This window comes from Perca flavescens, chromosome 8 (genome assembly GCF_004354835.1).
Source record: "Perca flavescens isolate YP-PL-M2 chromosome 8, PFLA_1.0, whole genome shotgun sequence".
Taxonomy (NCBI): domain Eukaryota; kingdom Metazoa; phylum Chordata; class Actinopteri; order Perciformes; family Percidae; genus Perca; species Perca flavescens.
In genome coordinates this window covers 4,304,156-4,320,690 of record NC_041338.1, presented here as the reverse complement: position 1 = coordinate 4,320,690, position 16,535 = coordinate 4,304,156, and the positions used below count along the sequence as shown (strand labels likewise).

Here is a 16,535-nt window from a genome sequence, read left to right as displayed (position 1 = left end):
GCAAAGCACCTCGTAAATGTTGATCAGTATGTCAATGACCCTGGCAGTTGTTCTTTCGTTACACCGAATCATGCCGAATCATGACGACTGGCGGAGAAAAAAAACAAACAAAAAAACCTCTCAGACGCTCGGGAATTGCTGCCAATTGAATTATAATTTCGGCCTGTTGTTGCACAGTGTAGGGAAACCGGATCTATAGACTACCTTTATTAATAAAATCTTCAAAAACAGCAGGCATTACAGCACTTGGGGACTTATATAATAATATTTAACAGAACTATATATTATATCCAAACAAGCCTTAGTGATAAAGTTGAAGATTATATATAATATTTATTTAAAAAAAACACTTAGCTGTCTGACATTTCCCTGTGGAAACAGCCAGTTTCCCCCAGAGAGGCGAGGACCTGTATTTGGACTGGGATGGCACGGTTCCGGCGCGTTGCCCTCTGTTCTGGACCCAATTCAGTACATAGATCCAAGAGCGCAGCTATATTACTATTACAGCTATATTAGGGAATTTAAATCGGCATATGAGCCAGTCATCGTCATGGTCCCTGAAGTCTCTTTTTCTCCTGATTCTTCCATTGGGGTTAGTCCTCCTGCAGTGCCAGCAGTGCCATCATGCAGCATTACGCACGGGTTCACCGCAGTATTTATATATGTTTAGTCTACAACAATTTGTGATTGTTAACACCTTGCTAAAATCACAGCATCAACTAGTGGTATCCCCCACCCCGAGATACAATTTGAAGACTAAAGAAAGTGTTTTAGGCAAACACACTTTTCTTCATGCAGGTTTTGTCACAAACGGTATTAAAGTTCAGACTGATAACGAGGATATAGAGCGTAACGATTGCGCGAGAGCTTAACGGCTGTATTTCCAGACTTTGATGATATATGCACAGTTTTAAAGACAGATATTTAGTTATTTACACTGTGTTCTGCAGTTATCTAATGGTAGGGTATTTGATGATATCCTGTATTACATGCAGTCGGGCCATCTCATCCTACTGCGCTTCGTAGCGGACAATGTGACGGTGAGACAGCGGCGATTAAATATTAAGAACGAGTTTTGATTTCTACCATCTGCATCGCCAATTCCTATTTTGTCTCCAAAATGTGCGTTCGCATGGGTCAGAGTTTGCGTGGAGGACCGCACATTCTCCCGTCAAGTTTGTTTTTTATAAATCACAACCTTTGCGTGGTAAGTGGCGTACGCACATTTTCAGCCCCGTTTTGTGCGTACGCCACGTTTATAAATGAGACCCCTGGACTTTATGAATTGAAGCACTGCAACAGTCCCTGTTGAACCATTTTAATTAATGACACTCTGCTCTTCCTGTTTTTTTTTAAATCTTTTTATCAAGGGTCCCTCTTGATTGTTGTCCCTCTCAGGCTTGTCGTGATTGGCTCAGGACACAATGGCTGATGGGTAATGATTAGCGGAGGCCTGACTAACCAATCAAAGCCAGTTAATTAGCGCAATTGTTTTCCCATTGTCCTGTGCTGAGGATTCGGTTGATTTCTACCTGGCCGTGTCTTCACCAGGCCTTTCCACCTTCTCTCTTATTAACAGGCTGGAGTGGCAGGGCAATCAGGCAGAGCACTGGTCCAAGCCACACACACACACACACACACACACACACACACACACACTCGTACACTCAGGGTCTCACACGCAATAATGTACTCAAAAGTACAATCAGACCATCACTTTAGTGCCTCCTCTTCTCTCTCTGTCTCCTTCTCTCTCTCACACACCTGCACACCTACACACACACACCTGCACACACACACACACGAGTTGAAATCCTTCCTCGTTCTCTCATTGTTCCTCAAAAAACACAAGGACATGGGGAGTGTGTGTGTTTGTCTGGTGTGTGTTTGTGTGTGTATATACAGAATTAGCATGATAATGATTTAGTGTGATTATGTTTTCTCTGGACAAACTTACACTTTCTTTGGCACACTTTGCTTCGCACAGCACTTTTTTTTTTTGGATAAAGACACACACACACACACACATTCTTGTATGCTCAGGGTCTCACACGGAATAATGCACTCAAAGATACAATCAGACCATCACTTTAGTGCCTCCTCCTCTCTCTCTCTCTCTCTCTCTCTCTCTCTCTCTCTCTCTCTCTCTGTCTCTTTCTCTTTCTCTCTCACACAGAGACACACACACACACACACACAGAGGTTTACAGGTTACATACAGTGGGGGAAATAAGTATTTGACCCCTTGCTGATTTTGCAGGTTTGCCCACTTACAAAGAATGCAAAAATCTACAATTTTAATCATATGTACATTCTAACAGTGAAAGACAGACAGAATCCCAAAGAAAATTCCAGAAAATTACATCATATGAATTTATTAAAATTGATAACCATCTGATGAGGAAAAACAAGTATTTGACCCCCTGGACAAACAGCATGTTAATATTTTGTAGAAAAGCCATTATTGGCCAGCACAGATGTCAAACGGGTTTTATAGTTGGTGACAAGGTTTGTGCACATTTCGGCAGGGATGTTGGCCCACTCCTCCCTGCAGACAGCCTCCAAATCATTCAGGTTCCGAGGTTGTCGCCTGGCAACTCGAATTTTAAGCTCCCTCCAAAGATTTTCAATCGGATTCAGGTCTGGAGACTGGCTAGGCCACTCCAGTGCTGAAACACCCATCCTCGACCCATCTTCAGCTCTCTCACTGAGGGAAGGAGATGTCGGTCCAGAATTCCACGATACATGGCCCCGTCCATCCTCCCCTCAATACGATGGAGTTGTCCCGTCCCCTTGGCTGAAAAGCACCCCCAAAGCATGATGTTGCCACCACCATGCTTGACGGTGGGGATGGTGTTCTTTGGGTTGTACTCGGTGTTCTTTGCCCTCCAAACACGACGAGTGGAGTTGAGGCCAAAAAGTTCTATTTTGGTCTCATCTGACCACATCACCTTCTTCCAGGCCTCTTCTGAGTCGTCCCACGTGGTGAATGGCGAACTTCATGCGGGCCTGTACATGTTTCTTCTTGAGCAGGGGACCTTTGCGTGCGCTGCAGGATTTCAATCCATGACGGCGTAGTATGTTACCAACCGTTTCTTTTTGTAACTGTGGTCCCAGCTGCCTTCAGTTGATTCATCAGTTCCCCCCTTGTGGTTTTGGGATGATTCCTCACCGTTCGCATGATCAGGGACACCCCACGAGGCAAGATCTTGTGTGGAGGCCCAGACCGAGGGAGGTTGGCGGTGGTGTGGTGCTTCTTCCATTTCCTGACAACTGCACCGACAGTTGATCTTTTCTCTCAAGTTGCTTTCCGATTCTCTTGTAGCCCATCCCAGCCTTGTGCAGATCAACAATCTTGTCCCTGATGTCCGTAGAAAGCTCTTTGGTCTTGCCCATGGTGGTGATGTTGGATGCTGGTTGTTTGGGTGTTGACAGGTGTCTTTTATACAGGTAACGAGGTGAGGCAGGTGTATTTGATGTAGATAATTGGTTCGGATTGGGGCTGTGTCTTAAAGAAAGACTAACTGGCTTGTAGGAGCCAGAATACTTGCTGTTTGTCCAGGGGGTCAAATACTTGTTTTTCCTCATCAGATGGTTATCAATTTTAATAAATTCATATGATGTGATTTTCTGGAATTTTCTTTGGGATTCTGTCTTTCACTGTTAGAATGTACATATGATTACAATTGTAGATTTTTGCATTCTTTGTAAGTGGGCAAACCTGCAAAATCAGCAAGGGGTCAAATACTTATTTCCCCCACTGTAACATATTCTTGAGAAGCTGTCTGTATGTATTTGTACATACCTGTGTTGCTATTCCACAGTTTTTTTTGTTGCCCTCCTGACACCTGATAGGAAAAATGCACAAACAGCATTATGAGCTAAATACACACATAAACACACACCCTCAGGTGCCAATCCATTGTTTTGGTGCTCATTCTCTCCGTGTGCTCGGAGGTGTTTGGTGTTACGGAGCTGCGCCACACCTCCCGTCATCTTTCCGCAGTATCACGAGCCCCGCAGTCTTTTATGTCTGCTTGGTTGGTAATGAGAGCTGAAAGAAAGAGGTGAGATTCTCTCATCAGTCCTCCCACACACAGAGAGAGACAGACTCAGCGGAGACAAAGCCACTGGGTGCACGTTTCTATGCCAGCATGCGCGCAAGTCGGAGTTGTGTGTGTATGTGCAGCACAGATTATCACACTTCTCCCCCACAGAGACATCTCCTTAACACTAAACTTTTCCTGACACTTTACTCTTCAGCTGAAGCTACTGTGTGTTTATTAGTCATCTCTCTCTCACACTCTCTACGACCTCCTCTCACTTTCTCTCTCTTTCTTTTTTAAAGTCCTTTATTAAAGTTTATGCAATACAAGTTTATAAATACAATAGATGTAATAACATAAAAATCAATGCATAATGTGCAAAATATAATAATGTGCATCAAGTGTGTAAAGTCCAAGATCTTTCATGAAGTGCTGTGAGTTATATACACAGTGTGGCTGTCTATTACAGTCTGCTGTAGAAACTACATCTGGTCTTCCACAGTTCTAGACAAACAACAGGAGTTTTTTGTATCAGCTCTTTATGTTTCGCAGTGAGTCAGTCCTCCTTTCTTTTTTTTTTCATGATTGCAGTACATAACAGATTTATATGACAAAGCGGGTAAATTTGATCCCGACAGGATTAATAGCGCGACACACATCTGTTAATTTAGCTTCATTGCATGTTTCTTTTAAGAGTTTATACCTTTAGTTTGCAATTTAAAAACATTGGAACTGTGTATATTATTTCCGTCAGTTTCCGCATCATCACACCCCCCCACATCTTCCCTGTATGTCCGTTCTTGTTTTTATTCCACTCCCTAGCACCTCATTCTCTCTCTTTTTTTTCTCTTTTCTTCATCTGACCCAGTTGTTACCTATCAGCAGGTGCTGGTTGCCACTGTGATTACTGCTCAGAAATATCTCTGTCCTGAATGGCAGCTATTGCACGTGTGTGTGTGTGTGTGTGTGTGTGTGTGTGTGTGTGTGTATTTTTTTGTGGGTGGGACTTTTGCTGTGTCATCACTATTCATATATCTATACAATCAATGTGTTTATGATTGCTTTTTTACTAGAGCACAGAAATGTTTACAAGAGCATATAATCGCTTAAAGATGACAAAGTTATTGATAGATCTAGCCATTTAATATTTCTCTCAAAGTGCACCAGATTGATGCATTTAAAATGTACATTTTCTTATGGGGGAGCATGCACACGGAGCCCAAAGTCTCACAAAATCTAATGGGGAAACGTGTGTGTGTGTGTGTGTGTGTGTGTGTGTGTGTGTGTGTGTGTGTGTGTGTGTGTGTGTGTGTGTGTGTGTGTGTGTGTGTGTGTGTGTGTGTGTGTGTGTGTGTGTGTGTGTGTGTGTGTGTGTGTGTGTGTGTGTGTGTACTTTGCTGTCAATCCAACGAAGTTGCTGCAGTTTGCCCAATGCTGTTACTAGAGACGGGTGTGTGTTTATTTGCGAGGGAGACAAATGCCTCACCGTTTGGGGTCCACCATTAGGACTTCATGTTTGGGATCAGCCAATCAGCGCCTTTGTTTGGGTTTTGCAGAAAAAACACTTGTGCCGACTGCTGAGTTTCATTTTTTGGATTTGGCGTTGAAAGTGGATATTGTAAATTGTACTAGCTGAGGTCTGTGAGTCATCCATTCCATGTGTGTGTTCATAAACATGTGAGTGGACTCGTATTAATATGTATATGTATTTGGGTGGGTTAAGTTTGTATTGAAGTTTAGCTATATGTTCTAAGTACTCACAACAATATTATTGTGCTCACTTGTGTACTTATGTAATATATGATTATCATTGGAGTGCTCAATGGCTGTGTAACGTGGACCTATGTTTGAGTTACTGTCTCTAAGATTACAGTTTCATTTAGAGCTGAGTTACAGTGTATACTATTAGCATATCCTAGTTTTACTATTCCCTGGTCCCTTTTACAAAATATAGGATATATTTATTTGAAGGTAGGCAATGCTTCTTTTATAGAAAGTTTTTATTTGAATTTATAATGGGAAATGAATGTGTTTACATTAAACAAATATGAACTGTATCTATCAGATTGAATCGTATCTCATCATATCGCACCGAATCGTTTCAACATCAAATCAAATCGTGCTGAATCGTTCCAGATTAAAATGTACCGTCCCTGAAACGATCGTAGCCCATGTATCTAGAGACAATCATCTTAGGCCTCCTGCACACTGGCTGCGTGGTGTGAGCATGTCAGCTGCGTGGCGTGTCCGTTTTTATTTCGGCTCCCATGTTAACAGGTTAGAGCTTGCACACTACCTGCGTGACACCCACGTCTCAGGCATGTTGGAATCGTTTCCAGGCAAAATAGAATACAAAAATATATGACATGAATACATTTAATAAATGACATTTTGAAATTTGAAAGTCTCGAAGTTTTGACATAAATGCACATATAAATTATTTTTAAAAAATGATGATAAATAAAAAAGAAATTTAAATATTGCACCTATCAATACAGAAGGAAATATTCTGTAGCCTATTTTGCCATCAATACTGCCGACGTTGTCTTTGCTGTAATCAAATCAGTATATATTTATGTTTAACATGAGGTGTACTACTGCTTGAATGCAGTAAATTTCCACAATTCTCTCCCCATATGTCGAACAAGGGTGATCCAAATCAAACTCACTTTTTTGTATTTGGAACTGGACACTTTCAAGTCCACACCATGGGTTTGCAACGATGGACGACGGCAGGTTAATTGAAGAGGTGGAGAAACACCGAGAACTGTACGATCCACAGGATCATTGTTCATTTTATCAATGGGAAAACTTACATGTGTACAGACAAGGCTAGCAGCAGCAGCAGCAGCGCCGCGTCAGACACGTTTCTGGTGTGCAAAGACAGAAAACGCCACGCAGCCGCCACACAACAGAAACGCCACGCTCACGCCACGCAGCCAGTGTGCAGGAGCCCTAATGGAGAGAAGCCCACCAGTAAAATCAATGTATGTCCTCACACGGAAAGAAAGATGTGGAAAAGTCACAATGATAGTCTTACATAAAGAGAAAGTACCCACTGATATTACTGCTGTTTAAAAAAAAAAAAGAATCTCTCAGATTACAAGGAAAGGAACGAGGCCTACAAGCTGAAGAACGATGGAGAGGAGCGTGGGAAGTGAAAAAGGGGGGAGAAGAAAGATAAGGCAAGAGCAAGAGAGGAGACATTTCCAGTACATGGGTGTCATCCACAAATAACTGCTTCTGTTATGCACTTTTGACATTTCTCACTCTTATCGTTGGGTATGACAAACGGAAAGAGCACAGGGAGTGACCGCCGCGAGAGGATGCACTACAGAGAAGGCGGAAAGTGATAAACGAAAGAATGAGATACGGACGCTTAGCGGAAGAAGAGCAAGGATGGACATATTAGAGAAACGAACAAGAGGTGGAGCAGGCAGCCCGAGAGGGAGAGGGAACAGAGGGAAAAGATGAAGCGGGGCACGGAGATAAATGGCACAGAGCTACGGAGAGGCGAGAGGGCCTTAAGCTTCGTTTGGCATAGGGTTGTAACACCGCAGTCTCATCTCCCATGCTCTTTCAAGTGGGGAGTAGAAAGGCCGTCATTTTAGCTGCCATCCTATGGAAATCGCGCTCTCATTGAAGGTGACCTCATGGCAGCCGTCTGATCATGAGGCGCAGTGCAGGGGGAGCGTTGGCATCCTTGGCACACAGTGACAGTGCTGAGACCCAGAAGGAATTGATAATGGTGACAACCCTGCGGATGTTTCTGTGGGTGCAGCATACGCTGGCAGTTGAAGGTGTTAAGGCAGTGGCACGTTGTTGTGGTGTCGGCTCCGTACGCCAGCGCAGCGGACTCAAAAATGATGGGAACAGGAAGTTAAACGGTTGCCTTTCAGCTTTAATTTGAGGGTGTTCGCATGTAGAAGAGGGATCAGTGAGGGGACATCAAAAACATTCAAGCTGAAAGTCAGCACTTTAACCTCCTCTCTGCACTGTACATGACGCTTGAGGGCTCCTGGTCTTCATTCTGAAAATACTTTTCAGTCACAAAGCTGTGGTTTTGGCTCCATTTAATTTTTAAGTTTTTTTTGCACAGATGAGACAATTGATACCACTAAATACTGTACAGTAAATATGTAACCGAAGCCAACAACCAGTTATCTTCATACTATTCATCCTGCACATACACTTTTTCTTACTACTCTTTGTTTCTGCACTACAATGGTACTGTTACCACACTGCATATAGCTGTACATGCTGTACAACTGTCTATATGCTGAATATCCATATTTATTCTGTTTCACATAATATATTCTGTTAATTCACTGCCTATATCTATATTATTCTTACTACTATTCTAATGTTACTGCTACTACATTGCACATATCTGTACATGTTGTTCATACATTGTTCATATAACATAGCCATATTTATTCTGCTCTTATAAGGTAACTGTTAATACACTGCACATATTTATATTTTATTACTCTAAACCACCTTCTGTAAACTAACTGTATACTACTGTCTACACTGCACTATATTTCTTGTACTGTCTATGCACCACCTGTCTATACTTTGTTGCATTGCACTTTTCAGATTTTTTTGCACTTCTGGTTGGACGAAAACTGCATTTCGTTGTCTTTGTACTTGTAGAATCTAATCTAAAATAAAAAATCTAATCTTAGCTAAGCATAAAGAGTGTAAAGAGGGAGAAGCAGCTGGCTTGGCTCTGACGAAAGGTAGAGCTATAGTCCACACATTACATTACCTCCATAAATCACATTTCCTAAATGGCAAATGATTTCTTCAATGAATGTACATTGTGGTTTTCTGAAATCATCTGACAGGGAGTGTGTGTGTTGCCTATTTCCACAGCAGACGTTTTGACATGTCATAGCCTGGTATTGTGCATGCTGGCTCGCTGGGAAAGCTAATGGAACTGAGCCATCTTTAATGCTGTTACTTCCACTTGTGCTTTTCCCGCTGTGACAGGTCAAAATGTCTGCTTTGAAATATGCTACTGTATATAATGTAAACGACCTGAATGTAGACATTGTGTTATAAAGTACAACACTTTGTAAAGTTTGTCTACAATTTTGGTGTGTTATTTTGTGTTTTGTTGTTTCCTTCTCTTACATTGGCCCCCGAACTCACGATCTGCAAAGATCGACGAGGTCTTTGACTCTTGTTGCTGTTTTCTTCGGTATGCAAATCTAACATGCTGTGTTTTTTTTTTTTTTGTGTGTGTTCCTTTTTTTTTTATCCTGCCCGTTCCTGTTGCTGTGGAATCTGTGGATGCTGCTGGCTTTTGGCAGTCTCATGTGAGTATATGGGGTCAGATCACTCCTTTCTGAGAGAATAGGATTCTTAGCCAACTAACTTGGCAGCACTCCTCAAAAGCACCATTACTGTATGAGCCCTTTACAGCGTTTGCCTTTAAATCTTCCCCAAATGGCTGACGAACGACAAAAACGCTTATCTACATGAAATTCACACTTAATTATTAAGGAAGGGATTTTTTAAAATTTATTTAACTGTTCCACTTTCCTTATCTGAAAGGAATCTTACCGTGCATTAACATGTAGTCAAATCAGGCCTCCAATGCTCAGGGAAATCATGCTCTCAAATCAAAGACTTGTCTGGCATACATTTTTAATTGCTAACTTCCAGGGATTTGCATCGCCATTCAAGGCACAGTAAGCTCCTTTTTGCTCCAATGTATATTGACAAAACTTTAGTCGAAAAAAGCAAACAAAAAATAGAAGCAGTAATAGAAGCATTTCTTTGCCAAGGGAAATAGGCTCTCTTAGAATTAAATTGGAAAAGCTTACAGTTGTTCGAGTTGTTGATGTCGTGTGTGTGTGTGTGTGTGTGTGTGTGTGTTTTGTGTGTGTCTGCAGGTGATTTCAACAGAGAAGTTAGGGAACCATATCTTCCGTCTGACAGGCCCCGGTGCTGACCAGGATCCCAAAGGTCTCTTCACCATTGATGCAGACACAGGAGACGTGTCAGTCAGCCGCTCACTGGACCGGGAGGCCATTGACTCCTACCAGGTGGGTGTGTGTGTGTGTGTGTGTGTGTCTGTGTGTGTGTCTGTGTGTGCTTGTTTAACTATATTCGTGGGGGACCAGGAGTCCAGTATACTTGTGGGGTCCCGACAGTTTTGTGGGGCCAAAATGCTGGTCCCCACAAGTTTAAAGGGCTGTTTGAGGGTTAAGACTTGGTTTTAGGGTTAGAATTAGGTTATGGTTAGGGTGAGGGTACTTGTCAGTTTCAGTGTTCATGTAGTTGTTATTTTGTTTACCGATTTTTTTTTTTTTTTTTTTTTTTTTTTTTTTTTTTTTCATTTCAGTTCAAACTAGATTTACTTTGATCTTTCAAATTTAGCATGTGTTCAGCAGTCTGGCATATGGAGAGAAAAAAAAAACTTAACAGTTAGGGGTATGTGCAAGAGCACATATTTGCAGCCTCATTTTGGAACGGACGGGCTCCGCATTTCCTCAAGGCTGACTCAATGCTATCAGTTAGGAGTTGGTGGTTTCCTCTGTGATAAAAGAACACCAGCGCTTTTTGGAGTTGCCTGCTGGGTTTGGTGCCCTCAGGGTTGTCTGCCTGACGAAACCATCCACCCTTTAACAGAAGGGGAAAAAGGGCCCAAAAAATAAAATCTACTTTTTAAGTCAGCCAATTGATCTTATCCTGTTTTCTGGAACCAGACGTGAGTGCGGGTGTTCAGCTGGATGCAAGCTGTTGATAAGCTAACTGGCTTTTGTAAAAACTCTGAGGTAATTCACATTGTAAATACCAACAGATGTGAGAGGAGAGCAGGCATGAGATGAACAGAGGGGAAGGCTGAGAGAGCCAAACAACCATTCACCAAGTGTCTTTTCCTGCTCTGGTATCAGTGCTTACTATTACATGCATGGTGTAGCCAGGACATTGGCTTTCAGTGGTTATGGTCTGATTCAGGTTGTTTACAAGCACCTTTGACACCCAGTAACTGAACATCCCCATATCCCATGAATAATCTGGTTAAACAGATAGAATGGTCTGCTAGAAAAAAACATATAAAAAAAAGATCACATCAGCTGCAGTTTTCCTTAATAAATGAATCAAATGTTACTCTGAATGATGACCCCAGTAATAGAAGCAGTATGTCTTGCTGTCATGCCCACTTATGACACCACACTGTGCCCATACCACTGTGAAGATCTGGCTTCACACAGGTGCTGGAAAGCAAATGTAAAAGGAGTAGCATGTTTACATGCCACATTAACCCCTTGCGGTATGGCAACCAGCCAGCTGTGAACCGTGAGTATGAGCTGAACTTGGCAATTCTGAGTTTTGACGTGTAGGTTAATTAAACCAAAATTAGGTAATTAAAATACATGTAGCCAATGAGAAGGACATGTCAAAGTGGCGTGGATGGGTCTGCCCGAATCACAATTCTTGTTTTACAATAACTTCCGAGAAGAAAACTAACCCTGGGTCCCGTACATTCAATTTAACAGCGCTGAGCAAACAGGGACAAGGAACAACTAGATATACTCTCATCTCGTGCATCTAAAATGCATGGTGGAGACCTAATTAGACAAACTTATGTACCTGGGTCACGGACTCAAGAAAACACACAGCATGGGATGCATATTTACAAATCCTACTATGGCCACGCCCTATGAAGCAGCCCGATTGGTTGGTGTTAGGAATTGATCTTGAGTGGTTGAGGTTAGGATGGCCGATTGGTCAGGGGATATGACTTGAACAAATCGGGTTACGTTACCTTACTTCAGCATGGACACCTGGCCAATAGTAGTGTGTGAATGCTATTGAAGGTTGGGTCTTGGCGTGGCCATAGTAGGATTCATGAATACGCTACGCTAAATTACCCTGCAGAGATCTGAGAAATGATTAACCATAGTCATCACAAAGTGACCAGCGTTTCAAAAAAACGCAACACAAAGGAAGCCCAAGGCAACGGATATCCGGCCTAAACGAGTGAAATCCGGCAGAATTTCCGGCGGCAACGCAGCAATCCCGGAACTAGGCCAGATATCTTTAAATGTCACAATTACGGCTGTAAATGACAACAATTTTACATAGCTCTGCTATTCAAATCAACTGTCAATTGTCTACCTTGAAGTGATTTTTGTTTTAGCGTGACGTCACAGTGATTCTACCTATTGAGAGTAATACTCAGCATTTTTAGAGTTTGGAATGTGGTGTGTGTTTTTTACTGACCTTTCCAAAAGCAAAACACAAGAGCAAAAATCTAAGAAATGGGTTAAACGGTGTGTTTATCTGCTCTACCGTAAGCTGCAATTGTCTGGCTAACTAGCTTACCACCAATTGTAGTAACCAAGCATTATTTCCAAGACTAAGAAGCCCAATATTGACTAGTTACATTAGCTTACATTAAAGGAAAGGGATATTTCTCGACCAGCACATTGCTGCTCCTGGATGCCAGACTAAACGTTAGCGTCTATTTCCTACTTATTTGTGAATTTTTTTTTTTTTGCTACAACAACCCCACTAAGTATCATCCGAGATAACGTTTTTGCTAAACACATCGGTTAATCCTTTTCTCTTTAAGTGTTGAAGGTGAAAACATACTGTTTAAAAATATACACAAAAGTTGGCCAAGGTTAAAGGGGCCAACTATCAATATACAGAACATTAATACAGCAGTAAACAAATATTTGCTATGTAAAGATGTAGTGGAGTAATGGCTTCCTGAGCAGAGAATCAAGTCGCACTAATGTTGTGTGGGTTGTAATCCGAGTTTATCTCTTCTTTCTTTTCAGCAGGATAGAATTGGAAACTGCTTTGAAACTCTAAGATTCAATTCAATTTCATTTATAGTATCAAATCATAACAAGAGTTATCTCAAGACACTTTACAGATAGAGTATGTCTAGACCACACTCTATAATTTACAAAGACCCAACAATTCCAGTAATTTCCCCAAGAGCAGCATTTAGTGCGACAGTGGCAAGGAAAAACTTTCTTTTAGGCAGAAGCCTCGAGTGGTGAGGAAAACGTCCTTTTAGGGAGAAACCTGGGACAGACCCAGGGTCTTGCTGGGCGGTTTTCTGACGGTGTCGGTTGGCGGTAAGATGAACAGTGGCAATTATAGTCACTATAAAGACAATGGCCCTCATTTATCAACCTAACGTAGAAACCAGCGCAGATATGAGTGCAGAAATCATCTTACGACAGGCTTCACGCGTGATTCATGAAACGTTCGTATCACACCAATCAGAGCGTAAGATTGGTCGTATATTGATAAATGCAGCGGCTGGAAACAATCGTAATTTAAATATCACGCTCCAATATATTCTCGGTTTTGAGGGTTCACCCCTACAATTTAGGACATGGCGAGACGTAATCCGGCTGAGAAGCGGCACTTTTCAGAGGTGGATATTGAAACCCTGATATCTCAGATTCATTTGCACCAATGTGTGTGCTATTTGGCAGCCTGAAAACTGTTATTAAAGGCTGTAGAAAGAATGCGGAATGGAAAGAGGTTACTGATGTGGTCAACAGTGTTGCCGTAGTAAATCGGACTCCACTTGTAGTTTATTTAATTTATACATCCTTGACACATGTATACTATAGCCCTAATAGTAATATACAGGCTTCTATTGTAATCTCTTAGACCTACATGTAGGTGTACTTATATTTAAATAAACACACGGTAGCGGAGTTTATGCAGTGTCTTTTATTTTACTCGTTTTTTCATGAGTCAGAACGAGGCAACAGCTGAGGGAGAGTGCGTGTCCTCCGCCCCCCGTGCTGGACCACCACCCCAACCCTGTCTCGTGACAGCAGAGAAAACAAGCCGAAATAACTTGGTCAATGGCAGAAATAAATCATTCACTTGAAAGAGAACCAAAAACCTGAAGAATAAATAAAAATGTTGTGCATCGTCATGTTTCCTGTACTGAATATCATTGCCAAACATAACACTATAGGCTACCTTTTAAAAGCAAGGAATAATATCCTGTCTCCTTGGTATAGCCCCCAGTTGGGGCTGTGCTGGACACTGCTCTCTGGGCATCGGGTCATCTGGCTCCATCACTACATTTATGGCACCCTGTTTTCCTGCGAGATGTTGTGCAGAACCCCACAGGCTAAAACAATGTTGCAAACCGGCGTATAGAGGTCTTCTAAAAGAGCCAGATCTGCCATTGCTGATAAGTGATCAACTGATGACTTCTTCTCCTCCTATATCCTGCTCCGCAAGTCCACACTAACTCGAAAACTTGCGTACATGAGTTCAGACCAGACGTGAGATTTTTTCGCAGGCTACGTTCAAATTGATAAATGCCGAGCTTTGCGTAGGAATTGGCGTACGCCCATCCTACGCCTGTTTTAGGTCGTACGCACGTTTCATAAATGAGGGCCAATGGCACTATGACTAGAAATAGTAGTCATAGTAGTTCATGGCATAGCAGGGCACTGCAGAGTGTAGCAGGGCACACAGTGCACACCTCCATAGAGGTTTTCAATTCCTCAGGCTGATTAGACTTCACTGTTAGTCGGGAGAGTGGAGCTATGCTGGGAATTACATGATGCTGAACACCAAACACCAACATCAAAGCACTTTTCCTCTTCAATCCCCCTACAGGTTGGTAGCGGAATTGTCCATTACCGCTGTCGTATGTCTCATTCGAACTACAGATCCGCTACCCGATCTCGCAAACTTGCATAGTGCGGTTATAGCCGATAGAGGGCCGCAAAGCGAATGCAGATGTGCCGTTCACCCTGTTACGAGTTGATGAACCACTGAAACTATTGTGGAAACATTATTTTAAGGTACAAAAGAATCTTTGGTGTTGCTTTAATAAGAATGAATGAGGTATAATTTGCCTCACCCTGGCAGGTGAAAAGGTGTAATCAGGCAGCATAAGTGAACACGCCTGTGTGACTAGTCTAGGGGGCTTTTAAGAAAGCTGGGTCATGCTGTGATATCAGATTGGCCTCTTGGTCAGTGCTGAGATTGTTATGAATAGCGTGGTTCCATCAAGAGACCTTTAAGAAGAAAATAATCTCTATATACAGATCTGTCTGAATTCCGTTATTTCATCCAAGCTGTACATTGTGTGCCTCCTTCAAGTACATGCAATACATTAATTTCAGACTTCAGGCAGATGCTTGTTTTTCACTCTGTCAGCATTGCTACTATAATTTCCAAAACAAAGATTATAGACACATGTATAGAGATAGCTACACAATCACTGTCCTTTAAAGCAACCACGTTTATCTTATAGGTCTTCGATTATCTTCAAAGTGTTGTGACAAGCTCAGTGAAATAAAGTTTTTGGGTCCTTTGTTGGCTATAACAAAAGTTAATACATACAACTCTGGGGAGAAAGACAGAAAGAGATTTGGGAAGGAGGACAGCAGAGAATGAGGGAACTGAAATAAATGTAATGCGTATGACTGAGAGAGAAGAGAAGAAAAAGGGGGGCAGAAGTATGGAAAAAATATGAGACATCTTGAGAGCTTGAAACTAAATCCTGCAAAGGCCCAACAGACTTGTAGATTTACTCAATATCGGAGTATGATTTATTTAGTGGTATCATTTTAAGATGGTGTATGGATTATTGCTGACTCATGAACTGAAATACATTATCCAAAAACAATATATACACACACTGCCATTCCAAGATAAGGATGATTTATTAGAACAGCTAGCTGCAGATCGTAATCATACCGAGTACATTACCTGTCCAAAAGTAGCTGATTCAACTTTGAATCCCTTATCTTCTTTTACTTAGTTGTTTCCACAGTGGAAGGCTTTTGAACCAATATTAACCCTTGTCTTTAAGTGAGTTGTCTTTCTACCATTTGGCTTCTTTGCAGCAGCAGATTCAGCTTCTTGTTTCACACGGAATATTGTGTTGTCATTTATTGGAATCGGCTATTTAAAAAAAAAAATGGCTGTCCAACGCTTGCATTTTGCTGTTGATTTCATTATGCGACGCAAGGCAAGGCAACTTTATTTATATAGCACATTTCAGCAACAGGGCAATTCAAAGTGCTTTACATAAAACATTAAAGAGCAGTTAGAAAACAATTAAAAAACAATAATAAACAAATTAAAAACTTTAAAAGACAAGAATAAAATTGATAGTGCAGTATAAGAATAAAAGTGACAGTGCAGTATAAGAAATTAAAGTTAATAAAATAGATTATTTAAAGAAAATCAACATCAAAAAGATAGGTCTTTAGCTTAGATTTAAAAGAACTGAGTGTTGCAGCGGACTTACAGGTTTCTGGGAGTTTGTTCCAGATATGTGGAGCATAAAAACTGAACGCTGCTTCCCCCTGTTTAGTTCTGACTCTGGGGACAACAAGTAGACCTGTCCCAGACGACCTGAGAGGTCTGGGTGGGTCATAATGTAGTAACAGATCAGAAATGTGTTTTGGCCCTAAACCGTTTAGTGATTTATAAACCAGTAAAAGTATTTTGAAATCAATTCTT

At 41.6% G+C, this 16,535-nt stretch overlaps 1 protein-coding gene across 2 annotated transcripts in view; it reads left to right on the top strand.

The window, feature by feature from the left end:
• The window catches only part of cdh13 (cadherin 13, H-cadherin (heart)), a 402,025-nt gene that overhangs the window by 175,249 nt on the left and 210,241 nt on the right, over window positions 1-16,535 (top strand). For both annotated transcript variants that reach the window (XR_003693189.1, XM_028585823.1), the window contains exons 5-6: window positions 9,365-9,370; window positions 9,950-10,102. Coding sequence is in view for 1 of the 2 variants with exons in the window: in XM_028585823.1 (XP_028441624.1) it covers window positions 9,365-9,370; window positions 9,950-10,102 (159 nt within the window). In the remaining variant the exon portion in view is untranslated. The remainder of the gene's footprint in view (window positions 1-9,364; window positions 9,371-9,949; window positions 10,103-16,535) is intronic.